The following is a 14524-nucleotide window of genomic DNA, read 5'->3' as shown; positions in this document are numbered from 1 at the left end:
CCCCTGGGTATGTACTTGGTTGGCTAGCTCAAGCCTCACATTGCTATTTTTAGGTGCTAGCTTGAGCAGAGCTAGTGTGTGCATGAGCTGGGAATTATACCAGCCACCTGCTGTGTTGACGTTCCCGATTGTCCACTCAGCCTGAAATCAGAAAACAGTATTCCTGATGTTGCATCCCTGGGGCCAAATCTTAGTCCCGCTGAAGTCAATGGAAAAATTCCCATTGACCTCAGTGAGATTAGAACTTGACTTGTGTAGCATTTTCATAAGACATCTATATTTTTTCTGCATCTGAGGCTTGTTTTTGTTCAGCAATCTCAGCAAATACTGCGAAATCCCTGACACGTACTCTGATTTATAAAGGAAATCCTCCACATTTCTAGTACCTACATAACCTACAATCAGCATCTGAGTAACACAAAGCAGATGCCTAAAAGGAATATTGAAAGTCTGGATCAAGAAGAGCCTCAAGAACTGTACAACTGTGGTAAATCTGAAAGCAATTACGGTCCCCTTAACCTTCTGTGTGGGACACTGCTTTACTGTGGCAGTATCTGAAAGGTTCAATGAAAGCAGATTCATCAGTCAGCAACTTTGTTACATGGAGGTAGTTTTACTATGAATGGTATAGATTCAAATAGACTTTAAAGGACTTTAAAATGGACTTAGTGGGTTTAAAGGCTTTTATGTCCAGTGCTGTTTAGTGTAAATGCATAACTAAACAAAAATATCTTCCTTTATGGTCAGGGCACAGGAATACGTTTATACCCTATGGTGTGAGGTGTAGCGTTTTCTCTTCGGACAGGATGAGATTTAAGATGGCTGACTGCCACTTTTTCATAGATGAATCCCAGTAAGACAGAAACCTTCCCACTTCAAGGTCTCAGCATTAGTTAAAGAAAATTTCCTTTAAACCAACACAGCAGTATAAACTGCAAGGCTGCCAGGTCATTGCTATACACTTCTGTCAAGAATCTGGCTGAATTTTGGACTCAGTTTTGACATGCATGTTTATTTTATCACACAAGGTTTTGCTTTTTCAAGTCATATTCCTCCATAGAGTTTATTCAGTTTCACCAGTACCAAAAAAACTATGTATTTGGTATCTGCTAGATTATTACCAAAGCCCTCTTACATGTCACTCTCAAAATTTTTCCTAGCTGGCTATAGCTGAGTAAAGAAATGTTAGTTGGGGAATGTATTCCATGGAAAACTGCTTTCCAAGCCCCTTTTCATTTGATCCCATTTTTCTCCTTATTCCATAAGCACTGGATGCCACTTTTAAATCCTGTTTCCTCAACATTAATAAGCTGCTCTAGATACCAGAATATGTTGTTAGTGCTTGAATAAGGCAATCAGTCTGTGTTCTTTTGGGACTTTGTCTGTCTTTGTACTTCACTTCCTAGGTAAAATTATGCTTGAAAGCTTGATTATTTGATAAGCCTTTTAATTAAAAGCTATAAATTGTTGCATTTCTTTAAATTGACTGTTAACAGTGTCAACTTCTCTTGCTACGAATGTCTGAAACAATTAGGCAAAAGTAATTAGTAGTTAGGTTGGTGGTGTGTTCTAGAAAAACTAGCTCAACAGTCAACCAGCAGGAAAAATAATGTCTGTCGAGCTTTGCTTTTTTCTCCCTGAGGATGATGTAAATTGAAACACTCTGGAATTTTGATTGCTTTGAGCTAATCTGTTTATCAGGTAGCATTTACATTGTACTTGCATTTATAGCAATGCACCTTCACTGACTGTGCAGATAAATTCCTGTAGGTCTGTGTGTGTTTGCGGGCCAGTATTACAATGCACTGTGTTTCCCAGCACGACATTTCACTAGGGATTGGTGAATCAAGTAATATTGCCAGAGTCCAGAAATATTAAGTGTGTTTGACAAGGTGAATATATTAATTGAAAAATATTCATCTTCCAGACATTTGAGAATGGTGATGTTCCCAGGGATACTCCTAATTCTCAGCAGTGTGTTCCAGCCAGTCAGTGGCTAGATTTATATGATAACTTGTGAAAAAAGTGATTGTCTTTCTTAAGCCATTTTAGGTGCCAAATGGGAGCAATCTGCAGCCCTGCTGATGGGGCTTCCTTCAAGAGGCTAGGAGACGATAATCCATGGACTTGTTCCAAATAACGAAGAACATGTCAGACACCCAAAAGAGATCTTCATTTTTTCTTGTGTTTTAGGAGAAGCAAAGAGAGTGAGTGACTATAGAAGGGTATTTTAACTCTTTCATATTGCAGTGCTAGTGCATCAGGGAGACTGAGAAGAGCACTATTAGCAAGGTGAGCAGGCAGGTATGCGTTGCTCTCAAGCACTAATTGTTGACTATAGGGCTCTCAGGCTTCAGTGCTGGTGCTGCTCCTTCCCCATTCTAGAGTGTCAGCATAAGGGCCTATACAGCATCTAACTTGCACTAAATCTTTGAATTTAAGTAATTCATGGGCTTTATGATGGTTCATGGCACATGGGTGAATTTCACCTGAAGGGGGCAAAACTAATCTAAAACTTTTGATGGCAAGCAGGCTTCTTTTCAGAAAATATAGAGGAATACTTAAGTTAAGATTTGAAAAGAATACAGGTAGACTTTAATATGTAGGGATTGAGATCAGCAGTAGCCTCAAAAGAGGGTTTAAATGAGAGATTAGTGCTGCAGAGTCTTATGCTCTCCCTCTGCCCAATGGTGGATTATGCCCATTTACATGAGCTGCTGTATATCCAGGGACAAATTCTGATATACAAAGAGAATACTGTACTCCCAGCCCCTATCATCCTAGGGAGTGACAGCTCAAGAATAGACATGAAGCCAAGCTTGTATCTATCTGTCTTTTTGTATTTATCTAGGTACTTATGGCCCCCATATTGATATGTGACTGAGTAGACTTCTTGCATGTAAATATGCAGAAAAACAATAGCTAAGCAACTGGGCTATTTTAGTACTTAGCATTGTTAAGCTACAATTCAGCAAGGGACATAAGCACATTTATAACTCTAAGAATGTACAAATACTTTTGACTTGACTTAATACATCACATGATTTAATTGTTTAAAAGCTTGGACAAATACTATTTCTCCTTTACACCATGTAACTCTGACTTCACTTATATACGTAAATGAAAGCAGAAACAGATCATAAGGTTTTTTTATATTAAAAGCGCTCTCTCTCTCTCTCTCTCTCTCTGTGTGTTTTCTGTGTGACTGAGAAGAAAACATCAACTCAAAAGCATTAAGCATAGTAGATAGGTGAACTACAGGTCAGTCATAAAAGTGTTTGTGTTCTAGCAATTCTTTAGTAACTATATATTTACCTCTGATATCCATTTGTAAGTTTTTGGAGTGTAAAAACAGCACTATTAAAGAAGCAGAAAAAGCTCCTGATCTCCAACATGGTGATTGATTTGTTTGTTTGTTTACACAACTTGGCTCATATGAGTTATTAACATGACAGGTTGTGAGGACTCTGAAGATGGGCTCTAGCTTCACTGTGCATTGGATCAGGCCAAGTGTTTACTGAAATCAGAGAAAGCCGTGCATGTAAGGAAAGAATTTTTGACTGTAGGATTGTCATTTCCTAAGGGAAATTTTCCTGGCAAAAAGAAATATAAACTACTACATTTACTTTTCTTCATCATATGCATCATTTTGCAGATGCTGCTGAGCAACGCATTCACATCTAGTAGTAAGCATCTGCACTGTCAAGTAGAAGGTGTGTGTTAACTTCCAAGCAGCTGACACGGTATATTGCAAGAGCACATTTGATTCCTGTATGCTTTTTTTCTAATTCCAAGAATTAATTGCTGCACGCAGAATATTATTGGTTTGAAAAGCTTAACTCTGCTTTCATCTTTGTGGGTTTTTTTAAACTAAGCAGCCCTTTCTTTAGAATTAAATTTCACAGCACAGATTGATCCCCGATATACACAATGACTATTTTTGGTGGCAGACGTGTTGGGTTCCAATTTGTAAGCTCATCTGCTGTGTAAAGAACAGGAAGCCGGGTTGTTACTGTGACAAACTTTCTTTTGTTTCTTATTCTTTTTAGCAATAACACTGTAGCAATTACTGTGAATCTCTCCATGCCTTTTGCCAACAATAAAAAGGGGAAAAATAGCTGTTGGCTTGATTCCTGTGAAATTTTCTCTATACAAAGTATAACCATTTCAAGGAAGTGGTATTCTTCCAATTCTACTGCAACTGGCTGACAATTCGCCCAAATGCATCAGGGTCCCTCCATTCCCATAAGGGGATAGTGCAATTTTGAACCCTGCTTCCTTAATTTATGTTCCAGCCTAAGTCTGGTTAAAGAGAAAAGGAAATAGCAAAGGATACCTAAACACAACAGTGGAGAGAGGGCTTCAGCTACACAACTGGGATCCAAATTTGAACTTTTCCAAAACTGAAGTGTCAAGATGGATGTGAAGTAAACTCCTTTGGGCCAGATTCTCTGCTGGTGTAAATTGGTGAAGCTCTGCTTGAGTCAATTAAGTGCAACTAATCTAATTCAGCTGAGGAACTGGTCCTCTGTCTCTGGTACAAAGAAATCAACCAAATGCATAAGAAAATAATGTGTGGGGCTATAGTTCATATTAACACAATAACCAGTAAAGAACCTAAAGTAGCACCTGAGTTTTCTCAGGTATTATAGTGTGTTGTGCAAGTGATCCACACAATATGGAATGTCCATATTTCTTCTGAGATCTTAGCTACTGTTAAACACAGAAAACTGTGGGCATCTCAATTTACTTCTAGGACCATGGTCATGTACATGATGGAGGGGTTCATGTCCAGGTCTGCTCTTAAGGTCAATTGAAACTTTGCCATTGCTTTCAATGGGAGCAGGAACAGACCCTTAGAAATAAGATTTTTTTTTAAAATGATGTTTTGATATGATAGCCCTCAAAATGGTTTTGAGTAGACTTCTGCATTACAGAAACGTAATACATTTTTATATTTTACCAGACACTAAAATGCAATGCAGCAATAGTTGTTTTTCTCTAACCTCTAACCAGATCCAAAATTGTGGGTCTAATTCTATTCCCATTGGAGGGAATGTGGGTTTTCCCATTGAGCTCTTTGGGAGCAAGGGCAGGCTCTTTTGAACTCTTGGATACAATGGGCCTGATTCTGACCTCTCATACTACTCATACTCCAGTTAGTTCAATGATGTTATTACAGATTTACAGTAGTCTGGAATCAGGATTTGGCTGAATAGAAAATTGGTAGCTTTCAAGTTCAAACAGTTAACATTTTTTTGAACATGGTTTGGGAATACCACAAACCATGTATACCGTTTTTTGTCAAATTTTACTTAGGCTCAATTAAAATAGGGATTACTCTTGGCATTTGGAGTGTGTCTGAGTCCAGCTTCCAAACCAAGTTCTGAATATTTGTTCCTAGTTCTGCAATTTTTTCAGCAATTACAATGAGTTATGCTATGTGGCTTTATCCAACAATGTCACTAAGTAATGACAATTTACCATAGTCACGAAGTATAACTGTTATTGCCAAAAAGGAAAATGATACTAGGATGTCCAGGGGACGGAACTTCAGTAATATAAGAGAAGTGTGTTCTGGGAAAGGCTTCTATATTTTCTGGTCAGCTCTGACACTATAAATCCATAATATATAACAATTTTTCCATTAACATAAATCTTGGCATGTCATAATTTTGAATGAGTGCAAGAAGAGGATTCAGCATATAATTGTAAGCATCTTGTGAGAACAGTGCTTAAAAAGGATGATTTGAAGCCGGAATTGGAATTCTTAATCTCTAGCAGGTGAACAGTTCTCAGACTGTGGGTTGGGACTACAAAGTGGGTTGTGACCCCGTTTTAATGGGGTTGCCAGGGCTGACATAAGACATGCTCAGGCCCAGGGCTAAAGCCGAAGCCTGAGCCTCACCATCCAGGGCTGAAGCTGAAGCCTGAGCCCCATTGCCCAAGACTGAAGCTGAAGCCCTCAAGCTTTGGCTTCACCTCCCCAGCCCCCATTGGGGATGGCAGGGCTCGGGCTTGGCTCAGGCTTTGGTCCCCCTTCTCAGGGTCGTGTAGTAATTTTTGTTGTCAGAAGGGGGTTGCGGTGCATTGAAGTTTGAGAACCCCTGCGCCTATGTGCTGATACAAGGTTTCTTCAAGACAGCACTTAGACATAGGAGACCTGAAATTTCCATCCCTCAGGAAATAGAGATTTGTTTTGTCCCAAAGTGGGATGAAAAATCCAAAGTGCAGAATTCTTTTGCAAAATGAAATATTCCAGAATACTGAAACATTTTGTTGATAAGGTTGAAACATCTTGTTTTGACTTCTATATTATTTTATATTATAATTTTAAATAAAAGTCAATATTTTGACTTTTGTATCCTATCATAAATACCTCAGATAGCATAACATAAATGTTGAAATGGTAAATTTGAAATGCAACGTTCTGACATTGAAACAATATTTTCCATCAAACGGTGGCAAAACATTTTTATTTAGTCAAATCAGCATTTTCTGGTAGAGAACTGTTCCATCAGATAATTTTTTTGAGCAGCTCTCCACAAGAGACATGTAAAGGCCCAGGTGCTGGAGTCATGTGATGATAGCATTTTCTTAGTTTTGTGGTTTTGGGCCAGTCACTCAGCCTTTCGCAGATTCCTGTTCTGTAATATGGGGGAATTCCAGGATCATGCTATTGTCCTACCTCACAGAGGATTGTAAAGTTTCTTTAATTATACCTGTGCAACTGCAGTACTTGAGAGTCATAAGGATATCTGATGGAAGAAGCTTGCCACTTTTAAAATGCTTTGGGGTTTAAAAGCACCACACACATTTTTGGGGTTTTTTCACCCTATTAGACTTTTTTCCAACTGATGTAGGACTGCAAGTGGTGTAGTATGTCTTAATGGAACAAAAGAGCAAAAATTCAAAGGGAAAAGCATTTTCTGCTTTTGTTGTCACTAAGAGAACATACATTGCATTGCAGTGGTGACAACAGTAAGAAATGGATACTTTAATGCAGTAAATAGGATGTTGATAAAAGAAGTCCATTAATTTAGAGACTGAGTCACGTTTTTGAACTATCTAAATACTACTTACCCTAATGTTCATGGCTCAAGAACTACAATTAGAATATAGTGGCGGTGAATGAAGTGACATTTGAAGTATACACGTGTTTTCTTTACTAATTGTAGATATGGGGAATATGGTAAGGAGGACAGCGTATGGAAAGAGCTTTGCCTAACTTCCCTGACAGAAGCTGCAGCAGAGGTAAGCAATAAACTTCACATGCAAATAGTGACTCACGTGAATCAGCCCAGAGTCTTCCAGTTTGTCAGTGTAGGTGAAACACTTTACAATATGCCTAGGAAATCAATGACAGAGCCACACATTGAACACTCTTTTGTGAGCTTTTAAAGGTCAGACCAACCTCCCCATTCTGCAGACACTCACTTCTGTTGCCTTTTCCTTCCCCCCACTATGTAAAAATGTCTTCAACATTGCTCACATGTTTAGGTATCGCTCTCTCAACTCTTTTAATGTTATCACCAGTTAATGTACCTCCAGTAAATGAACATTTATAGTACACTCATAAATATCTAGTGCAGTCTATTTTTGTGTGTGTTATGAATGGATGTTCCACTAGAGTAGTTGCTGAGAGATGTTGTAGGGGACTGTGGAAGACTTTGTTACGGCCTAGCTAGGGAATTTCTGCTTTCTCGAGCTGAAAGGTTACTGTAGAACATAGATAGTTACTAAAGAACACAGAAACATAAATAAAAGAGAACTCTCCCCAGGGCTCCCGCCGGCTTCTCCTGAAGGACACAGGAAAGCAGCTGGGACCGGTCCCCCCTTTGGGAAGTACCTTATTCTGTATTCATGAGCTGTTTTTGTGTAGTGCTTATTAACACTGATTGTCTGCCCCTCTATTGGATTCCGTCTTAGGCAGAGCTCCGGTGTGCTGGGCTCTCCGCCTCCGTGATTGCAACGCTTGGAGTCCCCGTTGCGGGTGGGTCACTAATCCTCAGTAAAGCCAATAACTCACAGCTATGTGTAAGCCTTGTTTTTCTCAGAGTACTTCTGCCAGGCCTGTGGTGCTTTGAGCACCTTGGCCAGAACATTTGGCGCAGCGAGCAGGGTACCCTGAGAAGCGATGCCGCTTTGGCCGAAGGTAGGGGAAGTGGGGAAGTCGTCGCTGTCCCTACAGTGCATACCAGGATGGCCCCCGATGGAGCGCTGGGGGCCGGTAGCGCGGATTATGGCCGGGTGGGCTGCCCTGGCGGATTGGCCGGAGTTTCAACAGGCTGTGGGGTTACAACCGTGTAGCTGGTAGAGGGGTTACAACGGTTATGAGCAAACCGGCGCTCTGGGACGGAGCGGTGGGCGATGGGGGAGCTAAGGTGGCTCCTACTGACTGCCATCTGGGCCCGGGATGAGGAGGTGCTCCGCTTACAGCGGGAAGTGGAAGGGAAGACTCAGGAATGCACGGCGCAGGCGGAGGCCCGGGCCGTGGCTCAAGAAGTTGTCACCTCCCAGGCGGAGCGCGCACAGGAGCTGACACGACGCTGCGAAGTGTTGGTTGCCCGGGTAGCAAATAAAAGGTGCCTCAGGCATGGGCGGCAGCCAGTAACCACCGCCCAGATGCGTGCGGTGACCGCTGCCCCCTCCTGGGACCCTGAGACTTGGAATGGGAACATTTGGGACATCTCATCCTCAGACGAGGGGGAGGAGGAGTCCCCTGCCATGGCTCTGGCACGCCCGGTCCGGGAGTTGCGGGTGCAAGGAGGCACCCTACAACCAGAAGTTGTCCGCACGTTTAAAACGAGTGAGTTGCAGGAAATTGTGAAGACGTTCCGACAGGAGCCCGGGGAGAGCGTCCTGCAGTGGCTCGTGAGGGTCTGGGACAACGCAGGTAACATGGTTTTGTTGCTCTCTTATGAATTTCAACAGTTGGGAGTCCTATCACAAGACTCTCAGGTACGTGCACAGTTAACAAACCCGCCAAACCCGCAGCCTGGGGGGCAAGATATCGAAAGCCCCTCTTCGTACCGCTGGCTGAGGTTGCAGTGGAGGTGGCCTACCACTCGGTGGGGGAGTTGGAGGCACAGGCGTGCCCCTGGAAGACCGTTCCGGAAGGGGTGCAAACCCTCTGTCAATTGGGAATGGTCTGAGCTGTCTCCACGGGCGGCGAGATGGGGCCAGACGATGTACCGATGACAAAATCGATTAAAGCCACAGTGTTATGCCTGGCCCCTGACGAGTTAAAACCTTCCTTCCTTGCAGTCATCATGGCAGAGAATGGGCGCGTGGGAGACTTGGCAGCCACCCTTATGCAATTGGAAGCCGCCTTGGCGGGTGCTAGGCCAAGAACCATACGGGCTGCGAAGGGGAAGTAAGGCGGGGGACAGGAGAAAGGGGAGTTGTGGGTGCCCCGGAAGATTTGTGGCTAGATGTCTTGCAGGCTGGTGTCCCTCGCAAGGAAGTCAATGGAAAGCCAACGGCAAACTTATACAAACGGTTAATGCAGCTGCCCCCTACCAAACGTAGTGCTGAAAAAACAAAAGGAAAAAAAAGTGTGAAGCAAACCAAGCCCACGGAGCCCTCTGCACCACCACCAAGTGAAAACTGCCTCGCCCATACTGAGGCCGTGGCAGGTCCTCCGTTCCGTGTGCCGCGGCAGCCACACATGGGAGGGAGGCGGGGGACCAACGCCCCTATGTACCCCTAGTGATTCGCTGCCCGAGGGGAGGAGTCCAACACGTGTTGGCATTAATAGATACGGGCGCTGAGGTCACCATCTTGCACTTCGTGCAGACCCAAGGCCGAGTCACTGTCGTCAAAGACTTCGGAGGAGCGGAGACCCCGGCGTATGAGGTTACTGTCACTCTCACCCTGGGGAAGGCTCCCCCCTTCCGGGCCACTGTTTTGGTGGCCACTATTGGAGAATACATACTGGGCATCGACATCCTGCGGGGTCGCTCTGTAAATACCCAGTACGTCCTCTTCGCGTTCGGACATCCCTGGTATGTAAGTGCGCCTCGGGTACGGGAGGTACGGGCACTGACAATCTTAAGGGGCTCCCCCTGGTGGGAGCCCATGGTATTGCCTCTCCCAAGTGTTGCTGTATCTAAGCGACAATACCGCCTCCCTGGCGGAAAAAAAAATTACCCAAACAATCAGCTCACTGTTAGAGGCCAAAATTATTCGGCCCACCTTAAGCCCATACAATAGCCCCCTTTGACCAGTGTGAAAACCGGACGGGACTTGGCGTATGACGGTAGACTATCGCAACTTGAACAGGGTCACCCCTCTGCTGACAGCAGTTGTGCTGGATACGGTGACCCTGATCGAGCACATCACGGCAGCTGCCTTGCCCTGGCACACCATAATTAACCTCGCAAATGCCTTCTTTTCTATCGCCATTGCCCCTAACAGTCAGGATCACTTTGCCTTTTCACGGCAGGCTCGCCAATATACTTTCTGTGTTCTGCCGCAGGGCTGGAAGCACTCCCCAACTATTTGCCACCAGTTGGTGAGTGCCGACCTTGCCCAAATATGGCTGCCAGACATGGCCCGTTGTTACCATTACATTGAATACGTGATGGTATCCGGCCCCTCCCGTAAACTGGTGGCGAATGCGTTACACGCAGTCGTTACTGGCTTGGAGGCGCACGGATGAACTCTGAATCCGCAGAAAATATAGGGCCCCGCTCAGACGGTAGTCTATCTAGGTATTATGTGGGTGGAACCAGATTGGCAAATTCCTCAGAAGATGCAACAAACGGTGCAAGGTTATCCCCCACCCCAGACAAAGAAAGAGTTGCGTGCTTTCCTTGGTCTACTTGGGTTCTGGCGTGCCTTCATTCCTCATTTAGCCTTCCTCATGCGGCCTTTGCAGGCCTTGGTACGAAAGGCGGCACCCTGGCAATGGCGGCGGGGCCATCAAACTGCCTTTAACTTGTGTAAGGAGGCCCTGCTCACTCACACTCGGCTCCACGCTCCCCAGCCTAGGGTCCCCTTCGAGCTCGAGGTCACCACAGTGGCAGATGTAGCCTCTTGGGGGCTATGGCAGCAGGTAGGGGCCCAGCAAAAGGAACCGATCGGGTTCTGGTCTCGTACACTGAAGGGGGCTAACCCAGATACACTCCCCTAAAAAGCAGGTCCTAGCAGTGGTCTGGGCGTTCAGAATACCAAACGCAAAAGGGGTCCCACCCCGGTCATCGTGAGCATGCCTATCTCCCTGGGCCACTGGGTACAGGCAAAATCGGCCCAAACGCAGACAGGGGTTGCACAGAGCGCAACCCACTCTAAGTGGAAGCATTACTTGCAACAGCGCATGCTGCTGGGCCGGCCCTCTCTTTCTACCCCACATGCCCTGTTACTGAGGGCTGTCACGTTCGAGCATGTGCCCTCTCTCACGGAGGAGCTGCCCCCAGTGAAAAACCCCATGCCCGCCTCTCCAGTAGAGGAGGCCCCCTTGGTGGACCAACTGTCCACCAAGAAACAGAAATATGCATGGTTCATGGATGGGTCAGCCTTCTATATGGCGCAGGGAGCCAGGCAATGGCGGGCCATAGCCTATGCCCCCCATGCAGATGTCGTGGCAATGGCTTGGGGAACGGCCGGCTCCAGCCAGTGGGCCGAATTGCAGGCCGCCACCCTAGCAATCGAGGGTGCCCCACCATGGGTTTACCTTTATACAAACAGTTGGGTATTGTACAAGGGCCTCCAAATCTAAATAACTGCATAAAAGGCAAAGGGTTGAAAACTCGCAGGCCGGCCCCTGTGGGGAGCGGCGCTCTGGCAGCAATTCCTGCGCTATGCCCAACGGGCCCCTCTGGCCATGTGACATATAGACGCCCACACAAAGGCTAAAACCTCCGAGGCCCACTGGAATGCAGCGGCCAATGCCATGGTGCCGGGGGAGGTCTTGCAGCTGGCGAAACAGTACCATGTGAAGGGTTGCCACTAAGGAGCCTGAGCAATGCAAATCACGGCCCTCCGCCAAGGCGCCTCCCTGTCCTTGGCATCCTGTCAGACAGTTCGTGCCAGTTGTCCGGTTTGCTCCCGCTTGGCACCCATTGCCCTCCTGGGACCAACCAGCAAAATTTCTTGGGCTGTAGGTCCCTGTCAAAATTGGCAAGTGGACTATATTGGCCACTTGCCTCAAAAGCGGTTCTGGCAGTATGCCTTTACATCTGTGAATACATATACTGGCCTGCTGTTTGTATACCCCAGTGCCACCGCGGCCGCAGCCACTACATTGGCTGCGCTACAGCAACTGTGCTCCCGCTACGAAACTCCCCACACTCTACAAAGCGACCAAAAAACCCACTTTACAGCCCAGGCTGTATGGACCTGGGCCGCAGACGTAGCAGTAAATTGGCACTACCACCTTCATATACGCCTACAGCAAGCGGTCTTATTAAGCGCCTAAACGGACTCTTAAAGGATCAAATCCGTCGCCTCACTCCCACCCATACACTCCGCGGGTGGTCTAGGGTGGTGGAGCAGGCTGTCTGGCTACTAAACAATCATTCGTTGGGTGGCCAGACACCCTTCCAGCGTCTGGTCTTTCCCCCTGCCGTACATGCCCATCTACGGGTGAATCTCATACAGGCGCCGGGTGTGATTAACCCTGCTCAAGGCATAGTTATCTTTTACGCACCACACCCTTATGCCCTGAAGCCCGGACAAAAGGTAAACCCCTGGTCCGCCTAGTCACAGCTCCAATGTGAGCCACCATGCTTATTTTTCATGACACCATTGGTTTCAGGCTTACAATTTTATCCCCCGTATTGGTTAAGTTCGGACCGCTCATTGGGCGCCCTCTCTTGCACCAATGCTGCAAAAAAGCCACTGCAGTGGGAGCGAGGGGAGACCCTGTGTAACCTGTTTCCTTTATCTCCTGTAGGTCTAAAAACCAATGCCCCGAGCAAGCAACCAATGCCCCAAGTGGCATGTATTGGCTAACATGCGGTAAATGGTACCACAGCGAAAATCGCAGGCCGCCGTAGTCCTCACCACTGGGAAAAAATGGGCATACATACTCCCAAAAGGGAAAAACTATCCCCGCATGGTCTTGCTCTTCCGTTTGTCGTGGCGCTCCTTATAAGAATCACGGCTGCAGGAGCTACCATCTCCTCCGTAAATGCCTGGTTGGTGTTAGACCAAAGTGCTGTTAATGCGACGTCGTTTTGCTTACCGCGTACATATGCCGTGGATGCCATGATGAAAACCTGTTTCATCAGCGTCTGTACAGACCTGACCCTCATCCAGCACTATTCCTTACTAAAAACAATTAATAAAACTATTACATATATAAATTTGTATGCTTTGTGTCCCGCCCAATATAATTTAAACGCGTCTATGTATTCGTTTCATCTTGCCAATGTAACTGTTGCCTTTTCTTGTATGTTCTTTGTAAATGCCAGGCACGTTGGGGCAAATCACACCAATGTGAAGTTAATCTGTAATAAAAGCACTAAGGTTTCATTTGCATATGGGCAATAAAATTGCCCACAGAATGGTTTCTCTTATGTGGCAGGACCACTTATTCTTTCATTCCAGCCAATAGTTGAGGGGGCCCCTGCGTCCTTGGCTATGTGCCCCCCCTCATCTTTCCACATCCTTCACAAGTCTCTGCCTGCCACCGGAGAGACACCATCCCTCTTAACTCCATCTGTAAAGCTAATGTGACCTTATTTTCCGAGGCTGAAGCTGCGGCCCTTGCTTTTTCGTTGATTGGCATTCCTGGGTTGGTGGTGCATAATTATCATGCGGTAAAACACCTTGCATATGCTGTCACAAAAGCTATCAACCTAACTTCTACAGTCCTCGCACTCCTTTCACACAAGTTGGGCAAGGTACGCCAGGGAATGCTGCAAAATAGGCTAGCTATTGATTATTTGCCGCTTAAACACGGCCACCCGTGCCAGGAGTTTGCTGGTATGTGTTGCTTCAATGTAACAAAGGCTGGGCCCTCCATTGAAGCCAAGTTACAACGACTCCATCAGTTAGCGGCAAAAATCCACCAATAACAAGGGAACGCCTAGCTTTGGTCCTGGCTCTCCACCTTACAGGGTTGTTCAAGGCCTGCTTTTTGGCCTTATTTGCCTTCTTGGCTTGTATTTTTGCTGCCTTTGCGGCCGTGGCCTAGTCTCCCAGTGCTGTGCGCGGTTTCCCCTCCACATTGTATCCTTATGGTCCTTAACAGCGCTCAAAAAAGCGAGGGAAGGAGTATAGGGGACTGTGGAAGACTTTGTTATGGCCTAGCTAGGAAATTTCCGCTTTCTCAAGCCAAAAGGTTACTATAAAACAAACATAAATAGTTACTAAAAAACACAAAAAAGCAGCTAAAACCGGTCCCCCCTTTAAAAAGTACCTAATTCTATATTCATAAGCTGTTTTTGTGTAGTGCTTATTAACGCTGATTGTCTGCCCCTCCGTTGGACTCCGTCCCAGGCAGAGCTCCGGTGCGCTGGGTTCCCTGCCTCCCTGACTGCAACGCTTGAAGTCCCCGTTGCGGCTGGGTCACTAA

The 14524-nt window shown here is 45.8% G+C and overlaps 1 protein-coding gene across 1 annotated transcript in view; it reads left to right on the top strand.

The window, feature by feature from the left end:
• The window catches only part of EPHA3 (EPH receptor A3), a 686746-nt gene that overhangs the window by 313542 nt on the left and 358680 nt on the right, over positions 1-14524 (top strand). The window contains 1 exon segment of the mRNA XM_043510261.1: positions 7179-7254. Coding sequence (XP_043366196.1) covers positions 7209-7254 — 46 coding nt within the window. The 5' untranslated portion in view covers positions 7179-7208.

The sequence above is a fragment of the Dermochelys coriacea genome, chromosome 1, assembly GCF_009764565.3.
Source record: "Dermochelys coriacea isolate rDerCor1 chromosome 1, rDerCor1.pri.v4, whole genome shotgun sequence".
NCBI lineage: Eukaryota > Metazoa > Chordata > Testudines > Dermochelyidae > Dermochelys > Dermochelys coriacea.
Note: the sequence above shows the minus strand (reverse complement) of the source record. Positions and strands in the feature narration are given on the sequence as shown.